This window comes from Ylistrum balloti, unplaced genomic scaffold, assembly GCF_031769215.1.
Source record: "Ylistrum balloti isolate Yb309-2 unplaced genomic scaffold, AGI_CSIRO_Ybal_v1 Utg370230, whole genome shotgun sequence".
In the NCBI taxonomy this organism is placed as follows: Eukaryota; Metazoa; Mollusca; class Bivalvia; order Pectinida; family Pectinidae; genus Ylistrum; species Ylistrum balloti.
Genome location: NW_026782190.1, coordinates 260,699 through 278,241, shown reverse-complemented (window position 1 = coordinate 278,241; position 17,543 = coordinate 260,699). Strand labels below are relative to the sequence as shown.

Here is a 17,543-nt window from a genome sequence, read left to right as displayed (position 1 = left end):
TCCTTAATTCCCAGACAACACCACTCTATACATTGGGATAATGGTCGTTACAATTATGCATTGTTGACGGAGCGATGTGCTGAGTCATGTTGATATACCATCACCATGACGGCGAAAACAACCGTTCGCGAATGGATGAACACGAATAGGAAAACGGTTGTGAATAAACACCACAATCAGTACACGAACTTCTTGTTATCCTTGGCTAAGTCAGCTATAGATGTACTGGTGTATGAATAGGTGTAATGGTGTATGAATATGTGTACTGGTGTATGTATAGGGGTACTGGTGTTTGTATATGGGTACTGGTGTACTGGTGTACTGGTGTATGTAAAGGTGTACTGGTGTATGTATAGGGGTACTGGTGTATGTGTAGGTGTACTGGTGTGTGTATAGGGGTACTGGTGTGTGTATAGGTGTACTGGTGTATGTATAGTTGTACTGATGTATATGTAGGTGTACTGGTGTACTGGTGTATGTATAGGTGTTCTGGTGTATGTATAGGTGTACTGGTGTTTTTTTAGGTGTACTGGTGTATGTATAAGTGTACTGGTGTATGTATAGGTGTACTGGTGTATGTTTAGGTGTACTGGTGTATGTATAGGTGTACTGGTGTATATATAGTGATACTGGTGTACTGGTGTATGTATAGGGGTACTGGTGTATGTATAGGTGTACCGGTGTATATATAGATGTACTGGTGTATGTATAGATGTACTGGTGTATGTACTGGTATATGTATAGGTGTACTGGTGTATGTATAGATGTACTGGTGTATGTACTGGTATATGTATAGATGTACTGGTGTATGTATAGGTGTACTGGTGTATGTACTGGTATATGTATAGGTGTACTGGTGTATGTATAGGTGTACTGGTGTATGTATAGATGTACTGGTGTATGTATAGGTGTACTGGTATATGTACTGGTATATGTATAGATGTACTGGTGTATGTATAGGTGTACTGGTGTATGTACTGGTATATGTATAGGTGCACTGGTGTATGTATAGATGTACTGGTATATGTATAGGTGTACTGGTGTATGTATAGGTGTACTGGTGTATGTACTGGTATATGTATAGATGTACTGGTGTATGTATAGGTGTACTGGTGTATATATAGTGATACTGGTGTACTGGTGTATGTATAGGTGTACTGGTGTATGTATAGGAGTACTGGTGTATGTATAGGTGTACTGGTGTATGTATATATGATGTGTACTGGTGTATGTATAGATGTACTGGTGTATGTACTGGTATATGTATAGGTGTACTGGTGTATGTATAGATGTACTGGTGTATGTACTGGTGTATGTATAGGTGTACTGGTGTATGTACTGGTGTATGTATAGGTGTACTGGTGTATGTATATGTGTACTGGTGTATGTATAGGTGTACTGGTGTATGTATAGGTGTACTGGTGTATGTATAGGTGTACTGGTGTATGTATAGATGTACTGGTGTATGTATAGGTGTACTGGTGTATATACTGGTATATGTATAGATGTACTGGTGTATGTATAGGTGTACTGGTGTATGTACTGGTATATGTATAGGTGTACTGGTGTATGTATAGGTGTACTGGTGTATGTACTGGTATATGTATAGATGTATAGGTGTACTGGTGTATGTATAGGTGTACTGGTGTATGTACTGGTATATGTATAGATGTACTGGTGTATGTATAGGTGTACTGGTGTATGTACTGGTATATGTATAGATGTACTGGTGTATGTATAGGTGTACTGGTGTATGTACTGGTATATGTATAGGTGTACTGGTGTATGTATAGGTGTACTGGTGTATGTACTGGTATATGTATAGGTGTACTGGTGTATGTATAGGTGTACTGGTGTATGTACTGGTATATGTATAGGTGTACTGGTGTATGTATAGGTGTACTGGTGTATGTATAGGTGTACTGGTGTATGTATAGATGTACTGGTGTATGTATAGGTGTACTGGTGTATGTATAGATGTACTGGTGTATGTATAGATGTACTGGTATATGTATAGGTGTACTGGTGTATGTATAGGTGTACTGGTGTATGTACTGGTATATGTATAGGTGTACTGGTGTATGTATAGGTGTACTGGTGTATGTACTGGTATATGTATAGGTGTACTGGTGTATGTATAGGTGTACTGGTGTATATACTGGTATATGTATGTATATGTATAGTGGTGTACTGGTGTATGTATAGGTGTACTGGGTATACTGTATAGGTGTACTGGTGTATGTATAGGTGTACTGGTGTATGTATAGGTGTACTGGTGTATGTATATATGGTGTACTGGTGTATGTATGTAGGTATATGTAGTACTGGTGTATGTATAGGTGTACTGGTGTATGTACTGGTATATGTATAGATGTACTGGTGTATGTATAGGTGTACTGGTGTATGTACTGGTATATGTATAGGTGTACTGGTGTATGTATAGATGTACTGGTGTATGTATAGATGTACTGGTATATGTATAGGTGTACTGGTGTATGTATAGGTGTACTGGTGTATGTATAGGTGTACTGGTGTACTGGTGTATGTATAGGTGTACTTGTGTATGTATAGGAGAACTGGTATATGTATAGGTGTACTGGTGTATGTACTGGTGTATGTATAGGTGTACTGTGTACTGGTGTATGTATAGTGTATGGTGTATGTATAGATGTACTGGTGTATGTATAGGTGTATAGATGTACTGGTGTATATATAGTTTAGGTGTACTGGTGTATGTATAGGTATAGGTGTACTGGTGTATGTATAGGTGTACTGGTGTATGTATAGGTATACTGGTGTATATATATATGGTGTACTGGTGTATGTATAGGTGTACTGGTGTATGTATAGGTGTACTATAGGTGTACTGGTGTATGTACTGGTATATGTATAGATGTACTGGTGTATGTATAGGTGTACTGGTGTATGTACTGGTATATGTATAGGTGTACTGGTGTATGTATAGGTGTACTGGTGTATGTACTGGTATATGTATAGGTGCACTGGTGTATGTATAGATGTACTGGTATATGTATAGGTGTACTGGTGTATGTATAGGTGTACTGGTGTATGTATAGATGTACTGGTGTATGTATAGATGTACTGGTGTATGTATAGGTGTACTGGTGTATGTACTGGTATATGTATAGGTGTACTGGTGTATGTATAGGTGTACTGGTGTATGTACTGGTATATGTATAGGTGTACTGGTGTATGTATAGGTACTGTGTATGTACTGGTATATGTATAGGTTTACTGGTGCATGTACTGGTGTATGTAGAGGTGTACTGGTGATGTATAGATGTACTGGTGTATATATAGGGTTACTGGTGTATATATAGGGTTACTGGTGTATATATCGGTGTAATTGTGTATGTATAGGTGTACTGGTGTATGTATAGGTGTACTGGTGTAGATATAGGAATACTGGTGTATGTATATGGGTATTGGTGTATGTATAGATGTACTGGTGTATGTATAGGGGTACTGGTGTATATATAGGTGTACTGGTGTATGTATAGGTGTACTGGTGTATGTATAGGGGTACTGGTGTACTGGTGTATATATAGGTGTAATTGTGTATGTATAGGTGTACTGGTGTATGTATAGGTGTACTGGTGTATGTATAGATGTACTGGTGTATGTATAGGTGTAGTGGTGTACTGGTGTATGTATAGGTGTACTGGTGTAGATATAGGTGTACTGGTGTATGTATAGGGATACTGGTGTATGTATATGTGTACTGGTGTAGATATAGGTGTAGTGGTGTACTGGTGTATGTATAGGTGTACTGGTGTAGATATAGGTATACAGGTGTATGTATAGGTGTACTGGTGTAGATATAAGTGTACTGGTGTACTGGTGTATGTATAGGTGTACTGATGTAGATATAGGTATACAGGTGTATGTATAGGTGTACTGGTGTATATTAAAGTGTACTGGAGTATGTATAGGTGTACTGGTGTATGTATAGGTGTACTGATGTATATATAGTGTTACTGGTGTACTGGTGTATGTATAGGTGTACTGGTGTATGTATAGGAGTACTGGTATATGTATAGGTGTACTGGTGTATGTATAAGTGTACTGGTGTATGTATAGGTGTACTGGTGTATGTTTAGGTGTACTGGTGTATGTATAGATGTACTGGTGTATGTACTGGTATATGTATAGGTTTACTGGTGTATGTACTGGTGTATAAATAGGTGCACTGGTGCATGTACTGGTGTATGTATAGGTGTACTGGTGATGTATAGATGTACTGGTGTATATATAGGGTTACTGGTGTATATATCGGTGTAATTGTGTATGTATAGGTGTACTGGTGTATGTATAGGTGTACTGGTGTAGATATAGGAATACTGGTGTATGTATAGGTATACTGGTGTATGTATAGGTGTACTGGTGTATGTATAGATGTACTGGTGTATGTATAGGTGTAGTGGTGTACTGGTGTAGGTATAGGTGTACTGGTGTTTTTTTAGGTGTACTGGTGTATGTATAAGTGTACTGGTGTATGTATAGGTGTACTGGTGTATGTTTAGGTGTACTGGTGTATGTATAGGTGTACTGGTATATATATAGTGATACTGGTGTACTGGTGTATGTATAGGGGTACTGGTGGTATAGGTGTACTGGTGTATGTATAGGTGTACTGGTGTATATATAGGTATGGTGTATGTATAGGTGTACTGGTGTATGTATGTATAGGTGTACTGGTGTATGTATAGGTGTACTGGTGTATGTATAGATGTACTGGTGTAATGGTGTATGTATAGGTGTACTGGTGTATGTATTGGTGTAAGTATAGATGTACTGGTGTATGTACTGGTATATGTATAGGTGTACTGGTGTATGTATAGGTGTACTGGTGTATGTACTGGTATATGTATAGATGTACTGGTGTATGTATAGGTGTACTGGTGTATGTACTGGTATATGTATAGGTGTACTGGTGTATGTATAGGTGTACTGGTGTATGTACTGGTATATGTATAGATGTACTGGTGTATGTATAGGTGTACTGGTGTATGTACTGGTATATGTATAGGTGTACTGGTGTATGTATAGATGTACTGGTGTATGTACTGGTATATGTATAGGTTTACTGGTGTATGTACTGGTGTATAAATAGGTGCACTGGTGCATGTACTGGTGTATGTAGAGGTGTACTGGTGATGTATAGATGTACTGGTGTATATATAGGGTTACTGGTGTATATATCGGTGTAATTGTGTATGTATAGGTGTACTGGTGTATGTATAGGTGTACTGGTGTAGATATAGGAATACTGGTGTATGTATATGGGTATTGGTGTATGTATAGATGTACTGGTGTATGTATAGGGGTACTGGTGTATATATAGGTGTACTGGTGTATGTATAGGTGTACTGGTGTATGTATAGGGGTACTGGTGTACTGGTGTATATATAGGTGTAATTGTGTATGTATAGGTGTACTGGTGTATGTATAGGTGTACTGGTGTATGTATAGATGTACTGGTGTATGTATAGGTGTAGTGGTGTACTGGTGTATGTATAGGTGTACTGGTGTAGATATAGGTGTACTGGTGTATGTATAGGGATACTGGTGTATGTATAGGTGTACTGGTGTAGATATAGGTGTAGTGGTGTACTGGTGTATGTATAGGTGTACTGGTGTAGATATAGGTATACAGGTGTATGTATAGGTGTACTGGTGTAGATATAAGTGTACTGGTGTACTGGTGTATGTATAGGTGTACTGATGTAGATATAGGTATACAGGTGTATGTATAGGTGTACTGGTGTATATTAAAGTGTACTGGAGTATGTATAGGTGTACTGGTGTATGTATAGGTGTACTGATGTATATATAGTGTTACTGGTGTACTGGTGTATGTATAGGTGTACTGGTGTATGTATAGGAGTACTGGTGTATGTATAGGTGTACTGGTGTATGTATAAGTGTACTGGTGTATGTATAGGTGTACTGGTGTATGTTTAGGTGTACTGGTGTATGTATAGATGTACTGGTGTATGTACTGGTATATGTATAGGTTTACTGGTGTATGTACTGGTGTATAAATAGGTGCACTGGTGCATGTACTGGTGTATGTATAGGTGTACTGGTGATGTATAGATGTACTGGTGTATATATAGGGTTACTGGTGTATATATCGGTGTAATTGTGTATGTATAGGTGTACTGGTGTATGTATAGGTGTACTGGTGTAGATATAGGAATACTGGTGTATGTATAGGTATACTGGTGTATGTATAGGTGTACTGGTGTATGTATAGATGTACTGGTGTATGTATAGGTGTAGTGGTGTACTGGTGTATGTATAGGTGTACTGGTGAAGATATAGGTGTAGTGGTGTACTGGTGTATGTATAGGTGTACTGGTGTAGATATAGGTATATAGGTGTATGTATAGATGTACTGGTGTAGATATAGGTGTACTGGTGTACTGGTGTATGTATAAGTGTACTGATGTAGATATAGGTATACAGGTGTATGTATAGGTGTACTGGTGTATATAAAAGTGTACTGGAGTATGTATAGGTGTACTGGTGTATGTATAGGTGTACTGGTGTATATATAGTGATACTGGTGTACTGGTGTATGTATAGGAGTACTGGTGTATGTATAGGTGTACTGGTGTATGTATAAGTGTACTGGTGTATGTATAGGAGTACTGGTGTATGTACTGGTGTATGTATAGGTGTACTGGTGTATGTACTGGTGTATGTATAGGTGTACTGGTGTATGTATAGATGTACTGGTGTATGTATAGGTGTACTGGTGTATGTACTGGTATATGTATAGGAGTACTGGTGTATGTATAGGTGTACTGGTGTATGTACTGGTATATGTATAGGTGTACTGGTGTATGTATAGGTGTACTGGTGTATGTACTGGTGTATGTATAGGGGTACTGGTGTATGTATAGGTGTACTGGTGTATGTACTGGTGTATGTATAGGTGTACTGGTGATGTATAGATGTACTGGTGTATGTACTGGTGTATGTATAGGGGTAGTGGTGTATGTATAGGTGTACTGGTGTAATTATAGGTGTAGTGGTGTATGTATAGGTGTACTGGTGTATGTATAGGTGTACTGGTGTATGTACTGGTATATGTATAGGTGTACTGGTGTATGTATAGATGTACTGGTGTATGTACTGGTATATGTATAGGTGTACTGGTGTATCTACTGGTGTATGTATATATGTACTGGTGTATGTATAGATGTACTGGTGTATGTATAGGTGTACTGGTGATGTATAGATGTACTGGTGTATGTACTGGTGTATGTATAGGGGTAGTGGTGTATGTATAGGTGTACTGGTGTAATTATAGGTGTAGTGGTGTATGTATAGGTGTACTGGTGTATGTATAGGTGTACTGGTGTATGTACTTGTATATGTATAGGTGTACTAGTGTATGTATAGATGTACTGGTGTATGTACTGGTATATGTATAGGTGTACTGGTGTATGTATAGGTGTACTGGTGTATGTACTGGTGTATGTATAGATGTACTGGTGTATGTATAGATGTACTGGTGTATGTACTGGTATATGTATAGGTTTACTGGTGTATGTACTGGTGTATAAATAGGTGCACTGGTGCATGTACTGGTGTATGTATAGGTGTACTGGTGATGTATAGATGTATTGGTGTATATATAGGGTTACTGGTGTATATATCGGTGTAATTGTGTATGTATAGGTGTACTGGTGTATGTATAGGTGTACTGGTGTAGATATAGGAATACTGGTGTATGTATATGGGTATTGGTGTATGTATAGATGTACTGGTGTATGTATAGGGGTACTGGTGTATATATAGGTGTACTGGTGTATGTATAGGTGTACTGGTGTATGTATAGGTGTAGTGGTGTACTGGTGTATGTATAGGTGTACTGGTGTATGTATAGGGGTACTGGTGTACTGGTGTATATATAGGTGTAATTGTGTATGTATAGGTGTACTGGTGTATGTATAGGTGTACTGGTGTATGTATAGATGTACTGGTGTATGTATAGGTGTAGTGGTGTACTGGTGTATGTATAGGTGTACTGGTGTAGATATAGGTGTACTGGTGTATGTATAGGGGTACTGGTGTATGTATAGGTGTACTGGTGTAGATATAGGTGTAGTGGTGTACTGGTGTATGTATAGGTGTACTGGTGTAGATATAGGTATACAGGTGTATGTATAGGTGTACTGGTGTAGATATAGGTGTACTGGTGTACTGGTGTATGTATAGGTATACTGATGTAGGTATAGGTATACAGGTGTATGTATAGGTGTACTGGTGTATATAAAAGTGTACTGGAGTATGTATAGGTGTAATGGTGTATGTATAGGTGTAATGGTGTATGTATAGGTGTACTGGTGTAATGGTGTATGTATAGGGGTACTGGTGTATGTATAGGTGTACTGGTGTATGTATAGATGTACTGGTGTAATGGTGTATGTATAGGTGTACTGGTGTATGTATTGGTGTAAGTATAGGTGTACTGGTGTAATGGTGTATGTATAGGTGTACTGGTGTATGTATTGGTGTAAGTATAGGTGTACTGGTGTAATGTTGTATGTATAGGGGTACTGGTGTATGTATAGGGGTACCGGTGTATGTATAGATGTACTGGTGTAATGGTGTATCTACTGGTGTATGTATAGATGTACTGGTGTAATGGTGTATCTACTGGTGTATGTATAGATGTACTGGTGTATTGGTGTATGTATAGATGTACTGGTGTAATGGTGTATGTATAGATATACTGGTGTAATGGTGTATGTATAGATATACTGGTGTAATGGTGTATGTATAGGGGTACTGGTGTATGTATAGGTGTACTGGTGTAGATATAGGTGTAGTGGTGTACTGGTGTATGTATAGGTGTACTGGTGTATGTATAGATGTACTGGTGTAATGGTGTATGTATAGATGTACTGGTGTAATGGTGTATGTATAGATGTACTGGTGTAATGGTGTATGTATAGATGTACTGGTGTAATGGTGTATGTATAGGGGTGCTGGTGTAGGTATAAGTGTACAGAAGACTTTTCTTAAGTAAAATTTTGTTTTGACATTTAATGCAGGTATTGACAATTCTATCAGTTTCAATATTGATTTTTAATTGATATTTGAATGTACACAATTATCTTTAGATAGAAAGCCGGTCGTTCATCCACCAATGTACCCCGTTTAAACAGTTCTATTGTGGCACAGGTGTAATTGATTAATTTCAACGGGATATACAAGATTTTGTCTTCAAACATCAACGTTAACGTCAAATATTTCCTGACCGACGTCTTGTGGGAAGACTTTCCTGTCAATATGCTCCTTCAACATCGCACAGATAGAATATCACCTACCCAACAGAGAATTATATGGCTTTTAAAAAGATGGCAGCCTTTGCATGATGTCATCAAGACAATTGTTCATACAAGGAATCCCTATAGATATAAACGAAGAATAGACGTTAGCATGAGAAACCTGATCGTGATAGATGACCTCCTGTCTACAGCTTCAAAAGATCCTCATATTTATGTTCTATTCACTGAAGGAAACCATCATAGAAATATATCAGTCCATAGCTATCAACCAGAATCTGTACTTGAGCAAAGATCCTACCCACAGAAAAAAATGCCACTTCCTCGTTCTGTTCAATAACTCTGTTGATAAATTACAAAACTCAACATTAGCCAAGTAAATGTATCCAAGGAAACCACAATATTTTCTACGGCAATTTGAACACGCTGTCGCTCACTCTTATGACTGTCTTACGGTAGATTAAAAACTATCCACTCCTGAATCATCACTTTTGCTACCAATGTGTTCAGTCAGTATAAAAATTATTTATAGCAAGATGTTGGTCATTTAGGCGAAGACAGTCGTAGTGAACAACCGTAATCTAAGGAGTTTACAGTGAAAGAAATTTCCATTGGCCATCAAAAGGATTCCACAGAAGACGAGATGCATTCATGAGATGATGGTGGAGTTGTATTTGAAAACATATTATGCATCGGTGTACCGAACAATTTACATCAGAGAAGATTGCTGAAACCGATGGTTTCTCACGTTTCTTCCTGTTTACTTTTGTTGTATTTATTTTTTGTTCCTTTGGTTTCACTTTCGTTTTGGTTCACACCAAATAGGCGTTCAAGTGCACTTCTTCGTTATTTTTGTTGGCGTCCAAAGGTGCTACGTTACCTCATTCACTGGAGGAGGAGGAGTCATGAACATCCTTTACATTCGGTTTTTTTTATGTTCTGGATACTTCTCTCGGCAAAAGTCGATTTTAATTAATTTTTGATGAAGATTTTTTTCACTTCCACGCTTTGTAAATATCCTTTAACCCCAATTGTTTTAGATTAAGATCCTTTGTCACATCTGATAACAGTCGGCTTCCTTCCTAGGGCGACTTCAGTTCTTCCACCACAGAAGATTCTGTTTTACCGGTGCCATGAAACCGAATCTGGAAATAAACCAAGATGTACTATATTCCCTTGTTGTATTTGGCTCTATTCCTTACGTCCTTTAAATCACCGTCCAACTGGATGTCAATCCCTGAAGCTACTACGTGATTTCTCTTAAAATTCTCTCTGAAGAGGGTATGCTTCGTTGTCGAAAAATATTACTTTATCCTTGGTAGTCCTATCTTTTCCTTCCTTCCTAACAATTCGATGAAGCTTGTCTGGGTGTAAACGCAGCAGGATGACTTGGATTAGACTAAATCTCTACAAGGTATTGTTTCTCCTCTGCTGGATGACAACATCTTAAATGAAATTAACAAACATATACACCTATATCTATACTTGTATTACCTTTATTCGTCTTACACACAGATCTCCAATCAAGAGATAAATAAGGTGGCCTTGAGTGCTGGTTACCTCTTGGAGAGCCTTTAGGGCCTTCGGGACTAAGACGGACGCTTGTCTCTTTTATGGTTACCGGCGCGTAAACCGTCACGAGTGGCGCAAGCGACACGGCCAACGTGGACTGAAGGAAAGACCGTTTTTTTTATCTAAAGGTAATTGTGTAAATTCCAATATCACTTAAAAATCAATATTGAAACTGATAGAATTGTCAATAACTGCATTAAATGTCAAAAACAAAATCTTATATAAGAGAAATCTATTTTAATCTTGTTTATAAGTGAATCCTAGCAGTAACCTAAAACAAACGAAATCGTTTTTTACTTCTCAAAGTAGGTGTTAATTCAGAGAATTATATTCCTTTCGACCAACTTCCACATAACCTGTGCAATAGAAATACTTTAAAAGGTTTTCTTTTTGTTGTGTGTCACGTGTCTAAATTTAACCACACTTGTTAGTGCAATGGACCATATCAACATTACACTATGTGAATTGATCGATTTGCTAGAAAACACAAATACGGGTAGCACGGCCTTGACATTTAATGAGTGATTGTTGAATATACAACTTGGCGCATTGCACCAGCAGCGGAGAAGATCAACCATGGACTCACTGGGTTACACGGTAAGGGAAGATATTTTACCTCTCAGTCGGTTCATGTCATTCACCTTGTTTTATCATGTTATTTATTATTTTATAAAGTGTTTGTGTTTAATCTAGATAAACGGCCTCGTGTAATTTAATACATGTGAACTAAAGCATGGTGATAATATAGCATTACTTGGGGATGGCAGAAGGCGGACGATTACCTAGTAACTCCCAACCGAGGCCCTATAGTCAGCCGGTGTCTTCTCACTTAGCCACCATTTCGATTTTTGGGGTATACAGGTAGGTATTTTGTTGGCCAGGTGAGACTAGGTGTGCAAGGTAGAACAATAGGAGATAATTACAGGTAAGGCTATAGACTGTTTCATAAAACTTCCTACTTTCAAAAGAAAAATAACTCTGGATATTTAAGAATTACATGTATTTTTATTTCACATTGAATGCATTTACAGTATTCACTTACTTATATACCCTATATATAAGAAACATAGCTACTATTTCAAATTATAGAAAAACATCGGAATATCATAAAGTACACATATAGCTACTATTTTTCAGCTATTTTAATTGTTTATGTATATACACATATATAGACACATAAAGTAGCCAGATTTCAAACGTCCTTTTGAATAGGAGTATGATAATTTTCTGTGCATCCTCTATATCATGAATTAAAAACACCTATTAGTAATTCAATGGTAAAAGCTTATAAAAGGTGTTCCCATACAAAAGGAAAGGAATTAATTCAATTCGGTACTATAATGTTTTTTTCACAGCAGAATTTTTCATAACTGATATTTCTTTTTTGATGCAACACATGCAGTTTATTTCACTATTTTACTGTAAATGCAGTCGATGGGAAGCAGCATCAGCATAACCGAGCACATCAATTTGTCCATTTCTGTATTGGTCCTTCTGTTGACTAAGGCGAGAGTCTTTGTGGCGGTATTTCCTCTTCTTTGGTCTTGGTTTACCTCCGGTCGAAAGTTGGATCATCTTTGCTTCATCGATAGTCTGAATTTTCTTCAGAAGCTGAACAACCGCAAAGATGTTCGGGTGCGCATGCTGACAGAGCTTGTTGACCTTGCTGTGCCATCCCCCAACATGATTTGTTGTCCATGGGCCATAGTTGTCATAGTGGTTCCACAAAGCTAGTGGCCGGCATGGTCTCTGTACACATCTCCAATAAACTCTATCATTAGGTCTGGTCCTGACGGGAAACTTGTAGCCTGCATGAAGAAGATAGTATCCACCCCTTCCATTTTCTATAAAGTTGATGTTAACCTGTGCATTAGCCATCATTGGATATGAACGATTTGAAAATATGAAAAATAGCGCAAGACCTTTGATATGTTTTATTTTAATCCCAACCCACCGAAGCCAAGAAGAATTGGTAACACCTCCAAGCTTTGATGTCTTCTGTCATCAACACTGGTATATTAGGTAAACATTTAGGTACACAATTACTATTATTTCACGAACGGACTATCAAATGATAAAACAACATTTAAGCAATTAATGTTAACAATATCTAATTATATTTAACAATTATATCAATTATATAAGTGATTAACAAAAGACACAAAAACATCTAATAGGATATTATATATCTTAGAATTACTGGTAGCACGGAATAGATTTTTTTGCGTTTTCAGTTCTGAATCTGTCGTTTTGAAAAAAAATATTGATTAAAACATTTGTAAATACATTGATGTTGGCCAGGTAGTACAGGTAAATTTCAAGATGTTGGTTAAGTGAGAATGAACCATTCAGCCAATTAGGGGTGTGTGACGTCATCATTTTTGTTTAGTTACCATTTCTCTATCTTTTCCTGTCTTGGTTTCTTTTTTTATTTTGACTGACGTCATTGAGGTTGTGGGGTTTAGTAGAGTATGTAATTCGACTGACGGGTTGGTTTTGACGACGTCGTTGAGGTTGTGGGGTTTAGTAGAGTATGTAATTCGACTGACGGGTTGGTTTTGACGACGTCATTGAGGTTGTGGAGTTCAGTTGAGCATGTAATTCGACTGACGGGTTGGTTTTGACGACGTCATTGAGGTTTTGGGGTTTAGTTGAGTATGTAATTCGACTGACGGGTTGGTTTTGACGACGTCATTGAGGTTGTGGAGTTTGGTTGAGTATGTAATTCGACTGACGGGTTGGTTTTGACGACGTCATTGATATTTTTAGCTACGGCAGAGTACGTATTTCAAAATGTACTTTCCCTGTAGTCTAAGGTGGTGCCAGGTATATAAGGTCTATGCAGAGCAACAGTACTCTCTCTCTCTATAGTACTCCTAGCTTTTGTATTACAGTCAAACTTCGATGAATCGATCTTCGATGATTCGATATTCTCGCTGTGTCGATATTTTTACTTGGTCCCGACTATTTTCCTTATATATTTCTACTTAACTCACTACTCATGAATCGATCATTTATGTTTCGATATTCTCGGTGTTTCGATAATTTTCTACAGTACAAGTCATATAAATTCGTTCAAAATCACCATGAAGAAATCGATCAAAATTTACCTGTGGTCACTGTGCTCGATGGTCAGTCGACCGAAACAAATTCACACCTGTAGCGAGACCCTCCAGGGTTAATCTTTTGTTTATCGTTACGGTCGATCAGGACAATGGCATTTTACCACCTCTTGTATACAATTAGTCAATGACCAATAATTAGTTTGAACAGTAATATATGCTATGTTAGAAAGATTGATACATACACACGCCGAATTGAGGCAAGTGTTATTATTGTCAAATCACATGACGCCATTTTGAGATGTTATGGTTGTACTAATTACCGTACTGTAAAAACATGCGGAACGCACCTTACTCTCTAGAGAGATGGCTTGGTTGCATTGCTCATACTCAATGTTTGAGTTGATTTCCGTATAAATTATCATGTGTAACCGGTAAAACATTAATCATGGAATCTCCTACTGATCACAAAGTGTCTAGTGAAGGACCCGGTAACCAATCCGGGGGGGGGATAGCTAGCCATTTTAACTCAGCTGAGCAATCTGGTGAAGGACCCGTTTTTAACGGGGGGATAACTAGATCGGCTGGATCAGGCAGGGGCCAAAAGAGAAAAATGAATCTGCAGACCTACGAAATTAAGTACCAAGCCATTATTGACATTGAGAATGGGATTAAAAATAAAGCTGTTGCCAACAAGTACGGGGTACCACAAAACACACTATCTACCTGGGTTAAGAATAAGGTTTCAATAAAAGAAAAATTTCTTGCCGCTGATATCGGGTCATCTAGAAAAAGAGATAAAAAAGCAAAATTTCCAGAATTAGAAAACGCACTCATTAAATGGTTCGCCCAGGTACGATCTCAGAATATTCCACTATCTGGGGAAGTAGTAAAACTTAAAGCAAAAGAGTTTGCTACCAAATTAGGCCTATCTGACTTTGAATCATCTACAGGCTGGTTAGACCGCTTTAAAGAAAGAAATAATCTTTCATTTAAGAAAGTCTGTGGGGAATCAAAATCTGTTGACTCCCAATCCAATCAAATGCTTGATTGGCAGACTAAATTGAAGTCTATTCTTCAAGAATATCAGCCCTGTGATATTTACAATGCCGATGAAACCGGTATTTTTTTCCGGCTGCTACCCGATAAGACACTTGAGTTTAAAGATGTAAAGTGTCACGGGGCACTGATAAACTCCCACTATTAGTCATTGGCAAGTCTAAAAAACCCCGATGCTTTAAGAACATTAAGCATATCCCGGTTCAATACGAATCGAATAAAACTGCATGGGTAACTAGTGATTTATTCACTACATGGGTGAATCAATTAGACAGAAAAATGTCTACTAAAAAACGCAATATCATGCTCATTGTAGACAACTGTCCAGCCCACCCACAGTTAACGGGTTCGAAATCCGTCAAGCTAGTATTTCTACCACCAAACACTACCTCCCACACCCAACCAATGGACCAGGGCGTGATCCGTAACCTGAAAACCCACTACAGAAAGCTGGTCATCCAACGAAAGCTCCGGGCCATAGACACTTCGACAGACGTAACCATTACAGTCCTAGATGCCCTCTACATGCTAAAGAATGCCTGGCGACAAGTTACCCCAGCCACAATCTCCAACTGCTTCAGACATGCCGGTTTCGTACTGCCTGACTCCCCGCCATGTGAGTCCATTGCCACCCCTACTGATGTCGACGACGATGATGACGACGACATTCCACTAGCTGTCTTGAGAAAGCTGTCCACTGGTGTATCTTTTACTGACTACGCACGTGTTGATGACCAAGCCCTTACCTGTGCCGAGATGACCGACAGCGACATCTTAGAAAGCATCGTGTCCCAACGCCAACCGAAAGCTGAAGATGACGATGACGACGATTCCTTGCCAACGACCAAGCAAACCATCCATGACGCCATGAACGCCCTAGATACAGTCCGAGATTTTCTCCAGCAGACGGGCATCGGGAATAATACAGACTCAGCCGCCTCACAGATTGCCGACGTCAGTTATTCCATCCAACAGTATTTCCTCCTCGAGAGAAAACAGTGTACCCTGAGTGAGTTCTTTGGAACGTTTCTAAGTGTGACTGATTAATGTGTTATTTGTGTTTTAGTGCTAATGGTGAGTGTTTATGAGTACTAAATAACTGACAGTGCCAATTTCGTGCTTTTCGTGACATGTGATTTTTCTGTTCCGTAAAATACATTTACCCATTTCGTCATTTGCGTGTGATACTTCATTGCCATGTACTTCGAATGTTTCATGTTATTTATTGTTGTTTGGTCGTAATAAAATTCAATTTAACTGTTTTTGATTGTTGAGTCTTTATTTAAATCATTAATACACACATAATTGTTATCTTTTGTCTAAAACATAATGAAAAAACTTTTAAATATGGACCCCTATTACGTGGACCAGCTATTTGACTGAACTATTTTTGTATCGAAGTCCCGATGTATCGATATTTTTATGACGGTCCCTTGAATATCGAATTATCGAAGTTTGACTGTATTAAACTCCCTAGCCTGGTATATGCACTATTATATAACAAGTGTGGCATGTTTCCTTTATTATGACCGTCACCATATTAATCTTGTTTTTTATACCCGTTGTATCACGGACTCTTACTTATGACTTTATTCCCTGATCAACTGTTTTAACTATAAATATCCCTATGGCATAGCCACATTTGTCCGTTAGTGAACATATGCATGTTTCTAATATGAATACAAGCTATCACTTATGCCGCGCCGCCCTGTTCACTTGTTACCTTTATTTTTAATCATCCACTGTGACCTTGCCACACGACATAATTATTATGTCAATGTTAGTGCCTTTGATTATTCTCGTGGCCTTACCACACGGTTCAACCTACATTTGTTATTGGTGTTTTCGCTGTGGTGTAGCCGCTGTGGTTCCTGTATTTACGATATGGTTTAATGCGGTCTAGCCGCTTGATATATCTTTCTGTTTGATTTGGTTTAGAAAAAGTATCATCATTAAATTTTCATAACATCGTCAATCCAAGTGGAAATAAAAAAGAATATATCATTCTTCTTCGGTAGAGTACACTAATGTTTATAGATGACAGAAACGATTTTTATGACATCCACACGGAAACGTACACAAAACCATGCACATACAGCCTGAAGGTTTTTCATCTTGATGTGTTGAATATTTTCGTTCCATAAATTACTCGTTACATAAAAAAGATTGTACCAAGCTTTCATACATAATCATTTTCATATGGTGACAACAGTTTTCATTTATTAGGTTAAGGAACATTTACATTTATATCCATACTGAAAGCAGTCTTAGTAGTGTAGTTACACTAGAGTAGGCATACTCGCGTATGCCTAAATTATTCATATAACAGACGAAGACCGCACTGGCTACATAGACACATCACATTAACTGTAGAGATAACGGGTATCCCTACTGCTGCTGCTGTGCAGGATCAGGGACTTTACAAATACCTCGTAAGGTATTGATTTATTTTCAACAGACAGCTTTAGTTTAGTGCCATGGTGGTTTGATAAAAAGGTTGACCTTCTGGCTGACATTTAAACAA

General features: G+C 38.0%; 2 protein-coding genes across 2 annotated transcripts; both read left to right on the top strand.

Moving 5' to 3' along the window:
• The first annotated feature begins 14,408 nt into the window (after positions 1-14,408).
• On the top strand, positions 14,409-15,167 carry LOC132552000 (tigger transposable element-derived protein 6-like). Its single transcript, XM_060216144.1, has one exon. It carries the CDS (start codon positions 14,409-14,411, stop codon positions 15,165-15,167), a length of 759 nt encoding a protein of 252 aa, XP_060072127.1.
• A 131-nt stretch (positions 15,168-15,298) lies between these two features.
• LOC132551997 (tigger transposable element-derived protein 4-like) lies at positions 15,299-16,066 on the top strand. Its single transcript, XM_060216143.1, has one exon. The coding sequence runs from the start codon at positions 15,299-15,301 to the stop codon at positions 16,064-16,066; it is 768 nt and encodes a 255-aa protein (XP_060072126.1).
• The last annotated feature ends 1,477 nt before the right edge of the window (positions 16,067-17,543 follow it).

What these genes read in the sequence shown, in the direction of transcription:
- LOC132552000 (XM_060216144.1), top strand. Translation starts at nt 14,409, where the DNA reads ATGGAATCTCCTACTGATCACAAAGTGTCTAGTGAAGGACCCGGTAAC.
- LOC132551997 (XM_060216143.1), top strand. Translation starts at nt 15,299, where the DNA reads ATGTCTACTAAAAAACGCAATATCATGCTCATTGTAGACAACTGTCCA.